The sequence below is a fragment of the Otolemur garnettii genome, unplaced genomic scaffold (genome assembly GCF_000181295.1).
Source record: "Otolemur garnettii isolate 467f Iridium unplaced genomic scaffold, OtoGar3 scaffold00004, whole genome shotgun sequence".
Lineage (NCBI taxonomy): Eukaryota > Metazoa > Chordata > Mammalia > Primates > Galagidae > Otolemur > Otolemur garnettii.
Window position 1 is genome coordinate 38,722,588 of NW_003852399.1, and position 17,271 is coordinate 38,739,858.

A 17,271-nucleotide genomic window follows, 5' to 3' on the forward strand; every position below is an offset into this window, starting at 1 on the left:
TTAATGACATTTTCTTTTCTCTAGCTTACTTTATTGTAAGGATACTGTACATAATAAATATACAAAATGTGTTGACTATGCTATTTGTAAGGTTCCCAGACAATAACAAAGTTATTAGTTATTAGGACTTAGGGGAGTCAAAAGTTACATATCCAACTGTGCAGGGGATCAGCATCCCTAGTCCCACATCGTTAAGGGTTTAAGTGTATTCTCTTTCCCTTCCTCTAATATTATATGGGAATTCTACTCAGGGTTAGTGGCTAGAAAGTAAGAGTATGACACAGAAAGTTTACCTCTCCCCAAACTCTACCAAAATCTTTCAACAGGTGACATAACTTTTTCTGACTAGACTCACTGAGAGGAGAAACCTTGTTCTGCATCCTGCTTATCCCACACATTCCATTCTAGGAACAGAACTCGTCTAGAACAATTACTTGATGATGAATTCATACAAAGAACAGGATAGCTTACTCAATACCTAGAGCAAATTTTCATAATCCTTAATAGCTTACATCATGATTACTAGTAAACAGTCTTCACTTTGGGACAGAAATTAATCACTTCTACTACATATGTCAGAACCGCACCCGAAACTAACAGTTTGGTTTAAGGCACAGCTTCTGGGCAGGCCTCTCAGACACTGTCACGGGCTCAGTGCTGCCCATCCATCAGACCATGATTCTCCCCACGAGAGGGTAAAGAGTAAAATAAAGGCCACCATGAATTTACATGTACACTTAACTAAAATCAACCTAAACAGTTGGAAACAAGTTGATCTTATACTTTTTTGCTAAGAATTTATTAACTTAAACTAAAAAAACTTCTGGTAATAGTTTAAATTGTCTTGTACAAAGTCCAACACTAATAAAATTAAGCTAGGGTTTAAAAGTTGCTTGGAGTTCAGAATGTTATTTGTATATCAGAGTGCACATAGACGGCTGCCTTGTCATTGTAATACTTTGGACAGGAACAAGAAATCTCACAAAAATTGTCCAATTTTTCCTCAGAAAAAAAGAACTAACAATAGAACATTGAAATTTTTTATCTTTAAATATTCTGCAGATGATTCAGGAAAAGACAGAAATATTACATTTTTGTTTATTCACTGACCAAATACCTACTGAACACCTGCGATGTGCAAGGCACTACTCTAAGTACTGGGGAAGCAGTAAATAAAATAGTCCACGCTCTCATGAAGCTGACATTTTAGCAAAAGAGATAAACAAAATGTAACATATTGGGTCGCAGTAAGTCCCATGAAAAAGAACAAAGTGCCTTAACTGGCTAGATTTACAGGGGTCCTCAAACTTCTTAAACAGGGGGCCAGTTCACTGTCCCTCAGACCACTGGAGGGCCAGACTGTGGGCTCCAGGACCAGTCGGCTGCTAAGCAGGACAGGCAGTGGTGGCAAAAACACCCGGTGGACCAGATAAATGTCCTAGGCGGGCTGCATATGGCCTGCGGGCCGTAGTCTGAGGACGCCTGGGCTAGAATGTGACTGTGAGGGAGATGAGCAAGACCTGGTATCTCTGAAAACATGACATTTTAACAGAAATCTAAAGGTGAGAATAAAACATTAGAATTATTAAAGGAATACTCAAGTGGAATATAGTATCTACCAATTGAATTTTAACTTGGTAGCATATCAAAACTTTTATTTGAAGTAATAAATTCTCAGCCAAGTTTGAGTCGAAGTTAATCAACCTGTTCCAAAAGCTGCTTAAGTCTCACTTTAGTAAGTGTACATCTAAATTAATGAAAGAATGACTGTCTCTCATCTCACTACCATTACCTATAATGTGAAGGTAAGACAGGAACCATCTCAAAAGGATGCTGTGAGAATGAATGAGGTGAGAAATGTTAAGATGCCAAGTGGCATCACTCAATACATGTGAGGCTCAGTATAACTATGATTAAAGTAAACACACAGTAGGTAGCAGCCATCATTACAGCTGTGTTCTCTGTGGTTTAAACCCTCTAAAACTCTAAATCCCTTTAGCTGTATCACATAGAATAAGACAAACAGTACAGTTTAATTCTGATAAAATGTTTACCTGTTGGAAGGAATCTTCAAACAATGTCTGTCGGGACACATTGATCTTTACATGACTGGGTAGTGCATTAGACTAAAAACAAAAATAATATCACATCATGTAAGCTGTAGTACATGTATTGTATAAAAGTAAGACTAAATGATTATAAACATAAGATTTATTTACCACTGTAGTACCTGGCACAAATAACGGAAGTGAGCAAGTTTCCACCTAAAGCTGCGCTCATAAGCAATTTGTGGCCCACCTTTAGTTCTAAAGAAAAACAAAAATAAACGATATATTAATTCATAATAAAGTTGAATATTTAGTATTCATTATATATGAGACTATATTGGCGTCCTACAAATGACCATAAGAAAGTTTTGTGCTGAGAGAGAAATAAGGGTATATTTAGTGGGCCAACAGCAGTAACAGTTATCACAGCAACAGGGTACACCCGTACAAAAAGAGGGACATCGTATGTACAGATGCATCTTTTGTAAAGCAGTAAATTAAATACTAAAATCTAATACAGACTATTGCAAAGAAAATGTTTGATAATCCTTAAATTAAGGAAGATGGAGCTTCTACATAGAAGAAACAGAAGAGAATTCTACCACTTCTTAAACCCACCCCAAAATCAAAACGAATATTGCTGGAGATAAAAGCTAAGCAAAATGAGTTTCTTGGAACGACATGTGACATCCAGGTCACACCGTTCAGATGGTCGGGGAGATAAGAGGCCACGTGAATGACATCTAGGAATGTAAGACTCGAAGTATGATTTGACTCACACCGAGAGGCCCTGGTCTCTGCCCACTGACTGGGGGCCCAACAGACAGATACAAAGAATCTTCACAATCTTAGGGAACATTTTGGAATGGATGGGAAATGTCCTTCTGTGTTACACAGTATCAGGTTCAAGTGAATTTATTTATCCAATAAATATTTTATTAAATGCATAGCAAGTACCAGACACACTTCTAGACATTGAGAACATTCATTATTAGTTAATAAAATAAAAATGCTTGTTTTAGTGGAGCTTGTATACTAGAGAAGGACACAGACAAGAGATAGATGAGTAAGGAAACGACACATGTAGTGCGTCAGAAGGGATTAAATGTCTTACCACTCTGCACAAAGGAAACAATATGGGGTTTAAAAGGACACAGGACCAGAGTGGTTGGAGAAGAATTAATTCTGAAAAAGGTGAAGAGGAGGGTTCAGAGACAAAGTGACACTTGAGCAGTAACTTGAAGGAAAGGGCATAAGTCACATAGACGTGTGGGAAAGGAGCTTGTCAAGCAACGGGAACAAGGGCCAAGAGCCAGAGATGGAAGCCTCAGATCCTCCATGTCCAGCCAGGCGGCCAGTGAAGCTGGAGTAGAGTGAAAAGGAGAGAAACCAAGATGAGGCGGAAGGGACACCAGGTCAGATTCCATACGGCCTTACAAAGCCACCTGAAGGACTGCTTTCTACTCTGACTGAGAGGGGAACTATAGAAGGGTTTTGTGCAAAGGAATAACTTTGTACTTTAATTAAAAAAAAAAATCAGTCACTTTTCTGTATGAAGATTAACATATCACATGAAATGTGTGTAGAGAGCAGAGAAGAGGACGACTCTGGTACCATCCTACATGAGCCACGAGGGTAGCTTGGACCAAGGCGGTAGCAGTGATGGTGGGGAGACGCAGCTGAATTCTACATATATTCTCAAGCAAGATGGGAGAGAAAGAGAAGTCAGGGACAAGTCCAAAAATGTTGGCCCAAAAGCATCATGTAAGAGCAGAGTTACCTTTAATGACATGGGACTATCACAGGTAGCACAGGTTTTCTAAGCGCTACCAGGAAGGAGCTGGAAGGTAAGCGGTGACTACACAAATCAAGATTTCAAGCGAGACATCTGAGCTACAGATAGACTTTTGAGTCATTAGCAGACTTTTTCCTTTTTTTTGCAGTTTTTGGCCAGGGCTGGGTTTGAACCTTCACACCTCCGACATATGGGGCTGGCACCCTACTCCTTTGAGTCACAGGTGCCGCCCAAGACAAATGTTTCTAAAAGCATGACCCTGAATAGGATTCATCAAGAGAATGGGTGTCATTAGAAAAGAAATAAGGATAGAGCTCTAGGTATGCGATGGTAAGAGGCTGATGGGAAAAAGACAAGTTAGCAAAACAGACAAAACTCGGGCAGGAAAGATAGAGGGAAGAAAAGAAAGCATAGTGCCCGCCACTATTTTTGCCAGGAGAGATTAATGCACTGTGTCAAATGTTCTAAAGTCAAACGAGATAGGACAGCACACTGGCCCTGGATTAATGTGAAAATCACTTGGGCCCACGACAAGTTCAGTGTCAGGGGAACTTTCTTAGAGGTGCTTTATGGTAGAAATTACAAACAGTAATACAGAGACAACTCTTTTGGGTAGTCTTGCTGAGAAGGGCAGCAATAAAAGCAAACTGTCAATGAATCAGTCAGTATGGGGAAGAGTTATTTATTTTTTTATAATCTAGAAAAAATAACAGCTGATGAGAAATAAAAACTGATGATATAGCTCAGAAAGATGACAACACTGGAGCAATGAAGTGTGTGGGGTTTGGGCAAGGTGGCGGTGTAATGCGCCTGCAGAGGGACTAGACTTTGACAGGAATAAGGAGGAGGACAGAGGGTAGCAGGTGGGTGGATATGGTGGTGGGAATTTACAAAAGACCTTCCAGGATTGCTTTTATTTTCTTAGTAATACAAAGTCATCACACCTAAGAGTAAAAACAATGGCGGAGAGAACTATCAACTGCTTAATTAAGGTATCTTTTTTCTGGAAAAATTCCGTTTCACTGACCACCTTGTTGCAGCAGTATGATACGGCAGGCAAGACTCGGTCCACAGACTCTGGAGACAGACTGCCTGCCTTGGTCTGAACAGGCGGATATGCTCCCTAGACCTGTCTTTACTTGGTAAAGGGGAAAATAATACCATCCTACCTCAAAGGGCTGTTGAAGGATAAAATGAGCTAATACATATAAATTAGTTAGAGCAATCTTTGGCTCACAGTAATCATTATATACATATTGCCATTGTTATTATATTGAGGAATTACAAGCCACAAATCCATTCTGGAGTAAGATGGAGCAAAGGCAGTAATACTAAAGTATTACTTGTTTATGTGTTCTTAAACCAAAAAGTAAAATCTGTTTCTAAAGCTGAGGCTCGGCTCGGCGCCTATAGCTCAACCGGCTAAGGCGCCAGCCACGTACACCTAAGGTGGCGGGTTCGAATACCCAGCCTGGACCCGCCAAACAACAATGACGGCTGCAACCAAAAAATAGCCAGGCGTTGTGGCGGGCGCCTGTGGTCCCAGCTACTTGGGAGGCGGAGGCAGGAGACTCGCTTGAGCCCAGGAGTTGGAGGTTGCTGTGAGCTGTAATGCCACGGCACTCTACCCAGGGGGACAGCTTGAGGCTCTGTCTCAAAAAAAAAAAAAAAAAAAAAAAGCTGAGGCTAAATTAAGAGACTAGACTTCATGCCCTCAGTAGGCAGCACTGAAGGAGAACTTTAGGTTTTCACTTACACGGATGACTTCCCGTTGCGAGGATCTTTGAATGTTGTTGTTCTTGTGTTATGATCGACAAAGTACCTAACACCTTCACGAGTGTACCTAATTTCCCACCCTTCTGGCAGGGGTTCTTCATTCTGTAAACTGAAAGACAAAGTTACAATCATCCGGTGGACATCTTCTAGGTACTAAAACTTCACTGAGTCTACGGACAGTCATATGCAAGATGGCTTAGGTAAGGTGGTAGTACACACATACCCTTGTGTTCTTGGATCTTCCCACTGGGTTGTTTTTGTGTTATGATTCACAAAGTAAACCCTGTCTGTTGAATCCACTCTTTTTTCTAAAAATTAAGGTGAGCATAACATTTAATAATTATTTGAAATGAATATACCTTATAGATATTTTTACCAATAATGTATCAGCTTACCCCAGCCTGGTGGCAAAGGTCCATATGGGTCATTTTCTACAGCTAACATTGAAGCCTGGTAGGAGGGGATGGGAGGAGAAATAAAATAGTCCTTTACTACAAAAGCAGAAATAAACTGAACACTTGGCAGTTATCACATTTTTAAAAATATAAGGGAATGTGGGAATTCAGCAATTTCAAGACACAAAGTTCTTAAAATGTCATGAAGAGCCAAGCAATTGATAAAATTATTAGTTTTCCTAAAATTATTTATTAATACACTGATATCAGTATTTTAATGCCTACTCCTTCCATCATAATTCATAGGGGCAAGACAAGAAGGGAAAAAGAGTGTACAGAAAATTATGGTGCTTAAATGAGGAAATTTTATGGTTAAAAAGTGGAACAATTATCATAGTGTTCTTTAAAACAAATGCCTGTTAATAAACCCATATTAAACTCCAGCATTATCTTTATGGAAATAAATTTTTACCTTAATTAGTATTATTTAATATATTCACATATATATATAACACATAAACACATTTTTGTGTATACTTATATATTATCATAACCTAGTAACAGATTCTGAAGAAAAAAGAAACATTGTATCATGAATTCTAAAATAACAAATACATAAGTCATTACCTGAAAAATTTGTTAATGATACATATAAGGAACTAGATAAATATAATCTTGTAACAGATATTGTTAATTATATTCAATATCAATTTTCTTCCACTTACTGAGAACCAAATCACTGTTTTGTTTAAGATAGCAAAGTATCTTTGAAGAACATTCTATTCCCTGAGCCCCATGCAGCTGAGTTGGTAGAGAGACCACCTGTACCAACAGGTACAGGCATAAAGCCATGGTAAAGCTACTCTCTTCTAAGAGAGAAGGCAAGGGCTTGCTAGAACAAAGTCATCTCCCCTTTCAAATTTCATGACCCTTTCTTTAAGCCAAGACTGTGAAAGTGAGGCCGGGGGGTGGGGGTGGCAGCAGCGCCACATGATTTAAGTAACAGCCTTGAAGCATAAGGATGGTGGAACAAAGAGCCAGAAAGAACTTGGGTACATGATGGCACTACTGACCCAATGTAATATTTGTCCCAGACTCTTACCCACACTTGGTATTGTACTGAGATGACTAAACCTCAATCCATTTAAGGATAGTCTTTCATTTGTGGGAAAACATACTTCTGACATATACCTATTACCTAATTCTGCCCTGTTTCTCCAAGGTTTACAATGGGTACAGGTTAAGTCCAATCAAAAACAAACGCACACTACATATTTTCTTGTTTACTATATGTAACTCAACTGGAACCCTACCAAAGATTTCCATAAAAGTCACCAAGAACCAGCAATGCCCAGCAGGCAGCAAGAGAAGCCAAGGAAACTGGGTTGCCCACTTGCTGTCTGCTGGTCACAGATAACCAGGAGAGTGGGTCAACCTACGAATGAGAGTTTCTTATCCAATCTCTGAAGAAAAAAAAAAAAAAAAAAAAAGGAGTTGAAAGAGCCTGCCTGAGCAGGATTCTGAAAAAAGGTATTACAGTATTCTTTCTATGTCCCTTTCCTACTTCTTTTCTATAAATGGGGTATTACGAAAAGATTGAAACACGTAAAAATCAAGAAACATAAAATCCAGGTGGACAGAAACAAATGAAGCCCTCGCAGCAACACCACTAAGCCGAACAAGTGGAAACTCCCCCGGGTGAATCAGAAAGGACGCTGCTGTCAACTGACTTCTTGCAAGTGAAATAATGGACCATAACTTAGTCTGTTTCAAAACTTTCGTAGTGACTTACGTATTTAGCTTGTACATTGGGTTTCCTTAAGTTGCCTCAAAACACTAACTACAGGTGCCCAGTACTTAAAGTTTATCTTTTCCACCTCCTATGATCAACCCATTTATTAGAGGTGTTCTTTTTGTTTTTCACATTTGCTTGCTTTATCCACTCTCCTTATGGATTGTTTGCTTATGGCACCAAATGATAAATTTGGCAGACAGAGTAAGATTTCGTAAACAAAAGTAACTCTAATCCTGGTGATACCTTTGGTGATGACAGTGTTGTTTACAGGGAGGAAATCAGAATAGCTAGAACATTGTAACACCGACCTTAAGAAAAACTGTAAGATAAATGTTTTTCTTTTTTTTAAAGGAAACAAAATTATTACAATTAAAGGTGGAGGAATGGGAACTGGTAAAGATATTATTTTATTAAAAAATGCATTTATAAAACTACTCTTTAATAAAGAAATAAAACTGAATGTATAATAGTTTCTTACAGATAACAGAAATACTAATTATTTATTAAAGACTAACTAAAAATTACCTTGTAATGCAGTAATGCAGTCTAAAAATGCAGTGATTTTTAAAAAATCACTAAGGTTGAAAAGGGCAAATGCCTGAGGGAAAAAGTTCCGTTAACATCTTAAAATTTGCTAATTACCGAATAGAGGTATCGCTGGTTGAACTGTTGCATAGCGCCCTGCAATTGGTTCCGCTGAGATTGCCACTGTTCAAAATTGCGGACAGACTCCATGGTAGGCCGCTGCCAAGTTGTCGTTCTGGTGTTATGATCCACATAATAAACCCTTCCACGATCATCAACTCTTCTTTCCCAACTACCGCAAGTGAATAAACGATAATTAAAGTAAACAATAAGGTCTTGATAGAAGAAACAAAAAGGCAGTTAATACTTCACTCAAATAATTTAAATATCAAGTCCGAGACATGATATGAGAAGCTTGCGCAGCACATCAATATTTATATTTTCAGAAACTCTATGAAAATATAAACCATTTATTTTAGCTAAATTACCTTCCCATTCTACCGCTATTCTAAACACTGTCTAAACAAGAGGTTTCAGGATCAGCGTACCTGCCCTTTCTTCCTCTTATTATGAGAAGCATTTTCTCCGAGTACTTGCTTTAAACCAGGCAACCTGCCTTATGGCCACTGCCCACGTTCAGGATTTAAACGGTACTCTTTTTATGACTTTTTATCTCACACTCCTGCTATTATATTGCTGCTCGTTATCATCCTGAAGTGCAGATGGAATCACGTCACTCCATCTATCATATGGCTCTCTAGCAAGGCATAAAAACGAACCCATTCCCTTTTTTTTTTTTTAATTTCTGTGGCTTTTCCAAAATTAATAGACATTATGTTTAGGGAAGTTTTAGGTTTACAGAAAGATGAACAGCAAGTAAACAGAATTCCCCTACACCCCCTCTTCCAACCCCACTCTAACAGCAGTCTCCCCTATTGTTAACATCTTGCACTGTGGGGTGTGTTTGTTACACCTGATGAACCAGTATCAATCCATCATCATTAGCTAAAGTCCACAGCTTACATCAGGGCTCGTTCTTCTGCTGAACATTCTATGGGTTTTGCCAAATGCAGAACAACATACATTACCATGACTATCATATGGAATAGTTTCACTGCTCTAAAAATCCCATATGTTCCACCTTATTCATCCCTCTCCTCTTCCCCCCAAAGTCCCAAATCCTTGGAAACCACTGATTTTTTACTATCTTTATAGTTTTGCCTTTTCCAAAATATCATATAGTTAAAATCATCCATTATGCAGCCTTTTCAGATTGGCTTCTTTCACTTACAAATATACACTTAAGATTCTTCCACGTCTTTATGTGACATGATAGTTCGCTGCTTTTTGTAGATGGAGAGCTGATTTCTTTTTATTGCTGAATAGTATTTCAAGGTATGGATAGCACAGTTTTTTTTTTTTAATGCATTCCCCTATTAAGGAAAATCTGAGACATTTTCGAGTTTGAGCTATTACAAATAAAGCTGCTATTACCACTTGTGTGTAGGTTTTTGTATGGACATAATTTTTTATCTCATTTGGGTGGTTACTGTATCATATGGCAAGACCATGTTTAGCTGTGCAAAAATAACTGCCATGTTGTCTCCTACAGAAGCTGCATCATTTTGCATTCCCACCAACAATGAATGAGAGTTTCTGCTACTTCACATCTTCACCAGCATTTGATGTCCAGGGTTTTAGATTACAAATCGTTCTAATAAGAGTCTGCTGGTATCTTCTTAATTTGCATGTCTCTGATAACAGATTATGTCCTTCCTCTTTTCATGCTTGTCTTCCAGCTCCTGTCTTCTCTGGTGAGTGTCCTTTCAGATACACCGTTTGCCACTCTTAATTGGGGTGACTGTTTTCTTAGGGCAGATTTTTAAGACAAACCTGTCCACTTTCAACCTCATCTCCTTGCAATCCTGCAAAGGCCCCACATGGGAGCCAATCAACTACTGCAGGTTCCAAGGGTGTCATGTGTTTCATTTTGTTATGTCTTTCAATACCCCCTCTGATCAGAATACTTGTCCCAATTTCTCAACTAGCACTTCCAGGGTTCAGTTCAACTCCCACCTCTCCCAAACACCTGAGATCTAGAAAACCAATTTTTGTCATGAATTTATACAATGATCTCAGGTCCTTTCAGCAGTCAATTCTAAATTCTTTCTACAAATTTATCACTAAAAATACAATGGGGAAACAAAGAACATAATAGGCTCTAAAGACAAAATTAAAGATAGTCTCTGCTTAATTCTTGGGCATCAGTTTCAGTGAAATAAAGCCCATGGTACTTATCGACTGGACTAAATGAATTACTGTAACTCAGTGGTCCCGTTGTAGTTAAAATGAACTTCATGGCTTGCAGTACTGAAACCACGCTTTCTACTGGTATTTAATATTATAGGGCCAAAGCCTGAGTACTTTATTCTATAAAAGAGAAATATCTCACAAATATACACACTCCCTGCCTTGAATTTTCTGGACTTTGAATATGTATTACATTGGTGGACTTTAACACACACTAGAAAAAAAAATAGTTTTTCCTTGAGGCCATGGTATTTCATTATAAAAATAGAATAAAAACTTTGAAAACAGGGAATAGGTGCAGTGGCTCACACCTGTAATCCCAGAAACTCTGGGAGGCAAAGGCGGGTAGATTGCCTAAACTCATGAGTTTGAGACCAGCCTCAGCTTGAGCGAGACCAGCCTCTAAAAACTAGCCAGGCATTGTGGCAGGCATCTGTTGTCCCAGCTACTTGGGAGGCTAAGGCAAGAGAATCACTTGAGCCCAAGAGTCTGAGGTTGCTGTGAGCTATGAGACCATGGCAGTCTGCCAGGAGTGACAAAGTGAGACTTGTCTCAAAAGAATAAATAAAATAAAGTAAAACTTCAAAAACAAAAAAGCCCTAAAATATACGTCCATAAAAAAGTAACATAAAAATGTGATAATCAATAATGTAAAACGTAAAGTGAAAATCTGAAATAATTCACATGTCAGTTAATGTGTTAAGCTGAGTCTGAAGAACTGATATTCTGGGGCGGCACCTGTGGCTCAGTGAGTAGGGCACCAGCCCCATACGCCAAGGATGGCGGGTTCAAACCCAGCTCCGTCCAAACTGCAACAAAAAATAGCCAGGTGTTGTGGCGGCCACCTGTAGTACCAAGCTACTCAGGAGGCTAAGGCAAGAAAATTGCCTAAACCCAGGAATTGGAGGTTGCTATGAGCTATGATGCCACAGCACTCTACCAAGGGCAATAAAGTATGACTTTTTTCCTAAGGAAAAAAAATAAAAAGAACCGATATTCTGAATATATTTTAAGTACAGGTAGAATGTCTGTGGGGAAGGCAAATAGTGTAATTCAACTAGCTATTAGTATAATACGCAAAAAGGATTATAAAAAATTACAAACGTAAAGGAAGATCATTTTGTGAATGGCTCTGAAGAGCAGCATAAACTTTAGTATATAATAAAAATGTTTTTATTAATTTAAAGCCCTTTATAATTTTATGTTTAATGTAATACAAGCTTACTTGTAGCCATCACTGTAGATGATAATCATGAATCACCCTAATATTTCTTATGCGATTAAATTTTATAACGGTTTAGATCACTACATATAATGAACCATACTACATACCAATTATCCTAAACGTATCTTTCCTTCCTTAAAAAATAATGATGACAGAATTTGGACCAAAATCTTGCAACTTCTCTCTGTAACCCATGCCAATGTTTGACAGTCTAGAGAAGAAGCCCTTCAGATTATATAATTTCATTTACTGAACAGTAATTATTTATATAAGCAAATCAAAGGAGACTTAATATAAGTAGAATGAAAGTATATTAAGGAGACAATATATATAGAATGAAAAAAAATCAACTTATGCTATATTAAATACATTTAAAAACTACATTTGTGATAAAATATAACCGAAGATGCATAAAGATGCTACATTACCCTGGAGGTAAAGGTTGTGGTCTCTCCCACGTGGTAGTTCGAGTGTTATGATCCACATAGTAGGTTCTACCATGAGGATCTTTTCTCTGTTCCCACCTTTAATAAAAATATAAAAGTAACATTAAAAAACAATAAACTAGGACAATCTAAAAAACGATTCCTCCTTATTATCAGAAAAATTACAGATAACCTTTACTTAAAAAGTTAGATAGGTTGGGCACAGTAGCTCATACTTAGAATCCCAGCTCTTTGGGAGGCCAGGAGTTTGAGAGCAGCCTGGGCAACATAGTGAGATCCTGCCTCTACAAAAAATTTTTAGAATGAGCCAGATATAATGGTGCACATCTGAAGTCCTGGCTACTCAGGAGACTGAGGTGAAAAGAATGGTTGAGCCCAGCAATTTGAACTTACAACAACCAATGATTGCACCACTGCACTCCAGCGTAGGCAACAGTGCAAGACCTTATCTCTAAATAAACAAATAAAGCTATTCTATAAAGGTGTTTTCTCACCTCTTAATTCCTTTTTTGAACCTCTTAATAATTCCCTTTTCATTACAGTATTGGAAACTCAAATAGTACATATCATTATCATAAAAGGAACAGAATACATAAAATCATGAAAAGTCATTAATTTACAGAATTTCAAATTATTATAAAACAGAAATTTAATCTAAAGTATAACTTTCAGATTCGGCGTATGTAGCTCAATGGCTAAGGCACCAGCCACATACACTGGCGCTGAAGGGTTCGAAACTGGCATAGGCCTACTAAACAACAACTACAACAGAACAGCCAGGCATTGTGGCAGGTGCCAGTAGTCCCAGCTACCTGGGAGGCTGTGGCAAGAGAATCACGCAACCTCAAGAGTTTGAGGTTGCTGTGAGCTGTGACTGTGACGCCATGGCACTCTACTGAGAGCGACATAGTGAGACTGTGTCTCAAACAAAAAAAGGAAAGTAGAACTTTCAGGCTAATACCAAGTCCAAGGCACAAAATGTTAGTTAATGAAGTAACATAACCATTTCTCCTGTAATTTCTTTTATTTTTTTTTGAGACAGGAGCCTCAAGCTGTCCCCCTGGGTAGAGTGCAGTGGCATCACAGCTCACAGCAACCTCCAACTCCTGGGCTCAAGCAAGTCTCCTGCCTCAGCCTCCCAAGTAGCTGGGACCACAGGCACCCACCACAACACCCGGCTATTTTTTGGTTGCAGTTGTCATTGTTGTTTTTTTGGCGGGAGGGCTAGATTCAAACCAGCCACCTTAAGTGCCTTAACCACTTGAGCCACAGGCATCGAGCCTCTCTCGTAATTTCAAAAATATACATCTAAAAGTTTTTTTTATCAGAAATCGCCTTCAGGAAGTTTGTGACAACACTGCTCCATGGAAATTCTTTCTTTTATATGCCATATAGAATCTTCTTTCCGTGCACATCTCTCCCTCTCTTGGTCATGGTAGGCCTTGGAATTAAGGGACACCATGATTTTATCTTTCCTGTTTTATCTTGAAGACTCTCAATCTCTCATTTTTCCCACTCTGATTTCCTTCTTCTTCCTTGGTCTTAATATGGAATAAAAGAAAAATTTAACAAAAAACTCTGATTATTTCTAAATTAAAAACTCTTGTTTTCAATTTTAAAATAGAAAAAAAATGAAAATTATTTTCCTTTATCTTAAATGCAGGAACTCAACTAACCTTTGATTAAAGAGCCCTTAAGTTATTTTTACATACACAATGACCATATGTATTAAAGTGATTCTTTAAACTAGGCTGTACCCACATATACATAATTAAAGTGGCAAATACACAAAAATATTTAAAAATGCTTAAGTCATAACCCTAAACAATAAAGATTTACAAGTTTCAACAGATTCAGGACCACAGAAATTATGAAACTTATCTATTAGAAATCACTTTGGCATAAAATCCTACACTGGCACATTCATGCTATTGTGAACTGTAAAAATCTAGATAGTCTTTATAAAGCATTTCATTAAAAATCATCTCTGAAAGTTAAGATTCACTTCATTTGTTTCTATAAGAAGTCCAAAGGGAGGATTTAAAAATGGAATTTAATTTGAAAGACCCTGAAATACTTATATACTAAGAGGCTATTTATCTATAGAAAGTTTATCTACCAAACACAAATGAGTATCTAAAAACTTGATCAAGTTTTAAAAATTTCCTGGTAATGGTACCTTTGCTATTTTTATGTATCATTTCTCATAATCAGTCCATGAACTCTAACTACTCTTCCAGCTTCAAAAATCTTGAATCAGTATGTTCAGGCTCATTAGGTGGTCTATCCGATGCACCTGCCTTCTGATTAGCTCACTCAAGGCCACCATGGCTTGGTTCTCAGCCAGCCTGAGAACTGTTGCTTGAAATGGTTTTGTTAAATAATCCTTTATTCCCCACACTTTTAATTTCAATTCACTTTCTATAGAGATATGTAGGTGAAAAAACAAATCCTGCATATTTAAATCTAATCTAAAGTGTCAGGGGAAAATTGGGATTAGTGTATTAGTATTGCATTGCTTAAGAGATTAAAATAGGTCCTTAAAAATAGGTCCTGAATCTCTCCCTGACCTTCCATAGTGTTTAGGCAGCTGGGTGGTGGAATATTTGACTGAAATAATGATTACAGTATATGGGACTTGGGGGAAAAGATTGAAGAGATAGCATTCTCTGTTTGGAGGGCCTTGAGACACGCAGTACCACAAGACACAGTACTACATGACACCCACCAGGGTGGTGTATACATATAGCTCCAGCCCTGCAGCACAGTATGCTAGGGTAGAGACGGTGGTCTTCCCTAAGGGCCTTTGCATTTGCTCTAGCTCTTGTTATTCCTTGAATAGATTCATACTCAGGTTTCTCCGTATATTGACTCATTCTAGAAGCCTGTCTTGAGTCTCCTGTCCAAATCAAGTGCCTCTCTCTCCATCCGCTTACCCTGCCTCATTTTCCCACATAATTTTCTGATGAAAATGTATAAACATACAGAAAATTATAAGGAGTTTTACAGTGAAAACCCATATTCCAACTATTAGATTCTGTAATTGACATCTTACTGTACTTAGTAAGAAGGATACTTACTGTATCCATCTCTTTATCTCTCATTCACTTTTTAAATGAATTCCAGAGACCTGCAGACATTAGTACTTTTGTACTTCAGCACTTCAGTTTCAATATTTGTTTACATTTTTTTAGGTAAAGTTTACATAGATAAAAAAGTAGAAGTCTTAAATGAACATAGGTCACTGCAAAAGTGTTGAGACAGACTGTGAAATGATCCATTATCTCACTTCCAAGAAACAGCTGACAGCATCCTTTCTGATTTACCTGGGCTCGCTTCAACTTGCTCAGCTTATCGGCGTTGCTGGGAGGGCCTCATTTATTTCCATCTGCAGGGATTTTACACTTCTTGACTTTTATGTTTCTCAAAACTTGCATAATGACCCATGTGCCATTTTGACAAGTCCTGACAAATGCATACATCCGTATAACCCAATTTTTATCAAGTGACAGAGTACGACCATCACCCCAGAAAGTTGTCTCAAGCCCACTATTGAAGCAATCACTACTCTGATTTTTTCCACTGTAGGTTAGTTTTCCCAGTTCTAGAACTTACCAGAAATGAAGTCAATATGAACTCTTATGTCTGGTTCTTTCAATCAGCTTGATGTAACCTGTATTATTTTTCTTTTTAACACTTAAATCACCGTGTGACTTATATCTTTATGTATTACTATCAGTTTTCTCTTCAGTAGACTAAAAAGGAGACTTTATTTTGGCTATTTCAGTATTCCTTCTGCTTAAAACCTTGCCTGCCATAGAGCAAATACTCAATTAATTTTTAAGTATTAAATAATGAATTTTAGTATTAAATAAATGAATTTGTGCTTGATTAAATAGAGTGAGTTAGCAACTGAGCCGATGCCCTGGCTGGTAAATGCCTCTGGAAGCAAGGTTTGAGATCAAAAGCTACCAAAAAGCCAAGTAAGATAAAAACTAACACCCATTGATTTTAATTACAAAGAGGTTATTTACTGTTGACCTTTGACAAAGTGGTGTCAAGGAAATAATGAGAGCTGCACTCAGACTGCTGTGAGCTGGGAGTGAAGGAGAGGGAGGAAGTATGATAGAAAACTCTTTTGAAGAGTGAGAACTGATGTAGAAACAGGATCCTTCCTGGTGAAGAGAAAGGGAAAGAGGAATGTCTGATACAAGTGGGCAGGAGAACATACAGAACTGAGGAGTAGTTTTTTGGTTTGTTTTATAAAATGGAAGAGACGGAAAAGTTGGTTAGGTGACAGTAGGAAACTTAAAACAGACTGAGAATTACTGAGCATCAAGGAAAAAACTGAGTCGGTAACAGAGCCACTTGTCAGGGTTATGTGACTTCCCCCTGAATTTGTTAACTCAGGAAAATGACGGCTACCTGTTCTCAAGTGTGAAGTCTACAGAATAGACCACAAAGAAAGCTAGAGAACTACGGTTATTGCGCAAAGTGAAAAAGTAAAAATAAGCCAAGAGGCTTGGCCCACAGCACAGTGGTTATGGCCCCAGCCACATGCACCAAGGCTGGCGGGTTCGAACCCAGTCTGGGCCAGCTAAACAACAATGACAACTGCAACAACAACAAAAAAATAGGCAGGTGTTATGGCGGGTGCCTACAGGCCCAGCTACTTGGAAGGCTGAGGCAAAAGAATCACTTAAACCCAAGAGTTTGAGGTTGCTGTGAGCTGTGACGTCACAGCACTTTATCAAGGGCGCCATAGTAAAACTGCACCTCAAAAAAAAAAAAAAACTATAAAATAAAATAATAAAAATAAGCCAAGAATCAGATAGAGAGAGTCTTAAAAATTAACCTCTGGGCTCGGCGCCTATAGCTCAACTGGCTAAGGCGCCAGCCACGTACACCTAAGGTGGTGGGTTCGAATCCCCAGCCCAGTCCCGCCAAACAACAATG

General features: G+C 38.3%; 1 protein-coding gene across 5 annotated transcripts in view; it reads right to left on the minus strand.

Moving 5' to 3' along the window:
• Positions 1–17,271, minus strand: part of WWP1 (WW domain containing E3 ubiquitin protein ligase 1) — a 118,715-nt gene that overhangs the window by 22,653 nt on the left and 78,791 nt on the right. For all 5 annotated transcript variants that reach the window (XM_003782505.2, XM_023517591.1, XM_023517590.1 and 2 more), the window contains 7 exons: positions 12,298–12,393; positions 8,452–8,626; positions 6,015–6,069; positions 5,843–5,927; positions 5,600–5,728; positions 2,231–2,306; positions 2,055–2,126 (listed from right to left, as the gene is read on the minus strand). In XM_003782505.2, the coding sequence (XP_003782553.1) occupies positions 2,055–2,126; positions 2,231–2,306; positions 5,600–5,728; positions 5,843–5,927; positions 6,015–6,069; positions 8,452–8,626; positions 12,298–12,393 (688 nt within the window). The remainder of the gene's footprint in view (positions 1–2,054; positions 2,127–2,230; positions 2,307–5,599; positions 5,729–5,842; positions 5,928–6,014; positions 6,070–8,451; positions 8,627–12,297; positions 12,394–17,271) is intronic.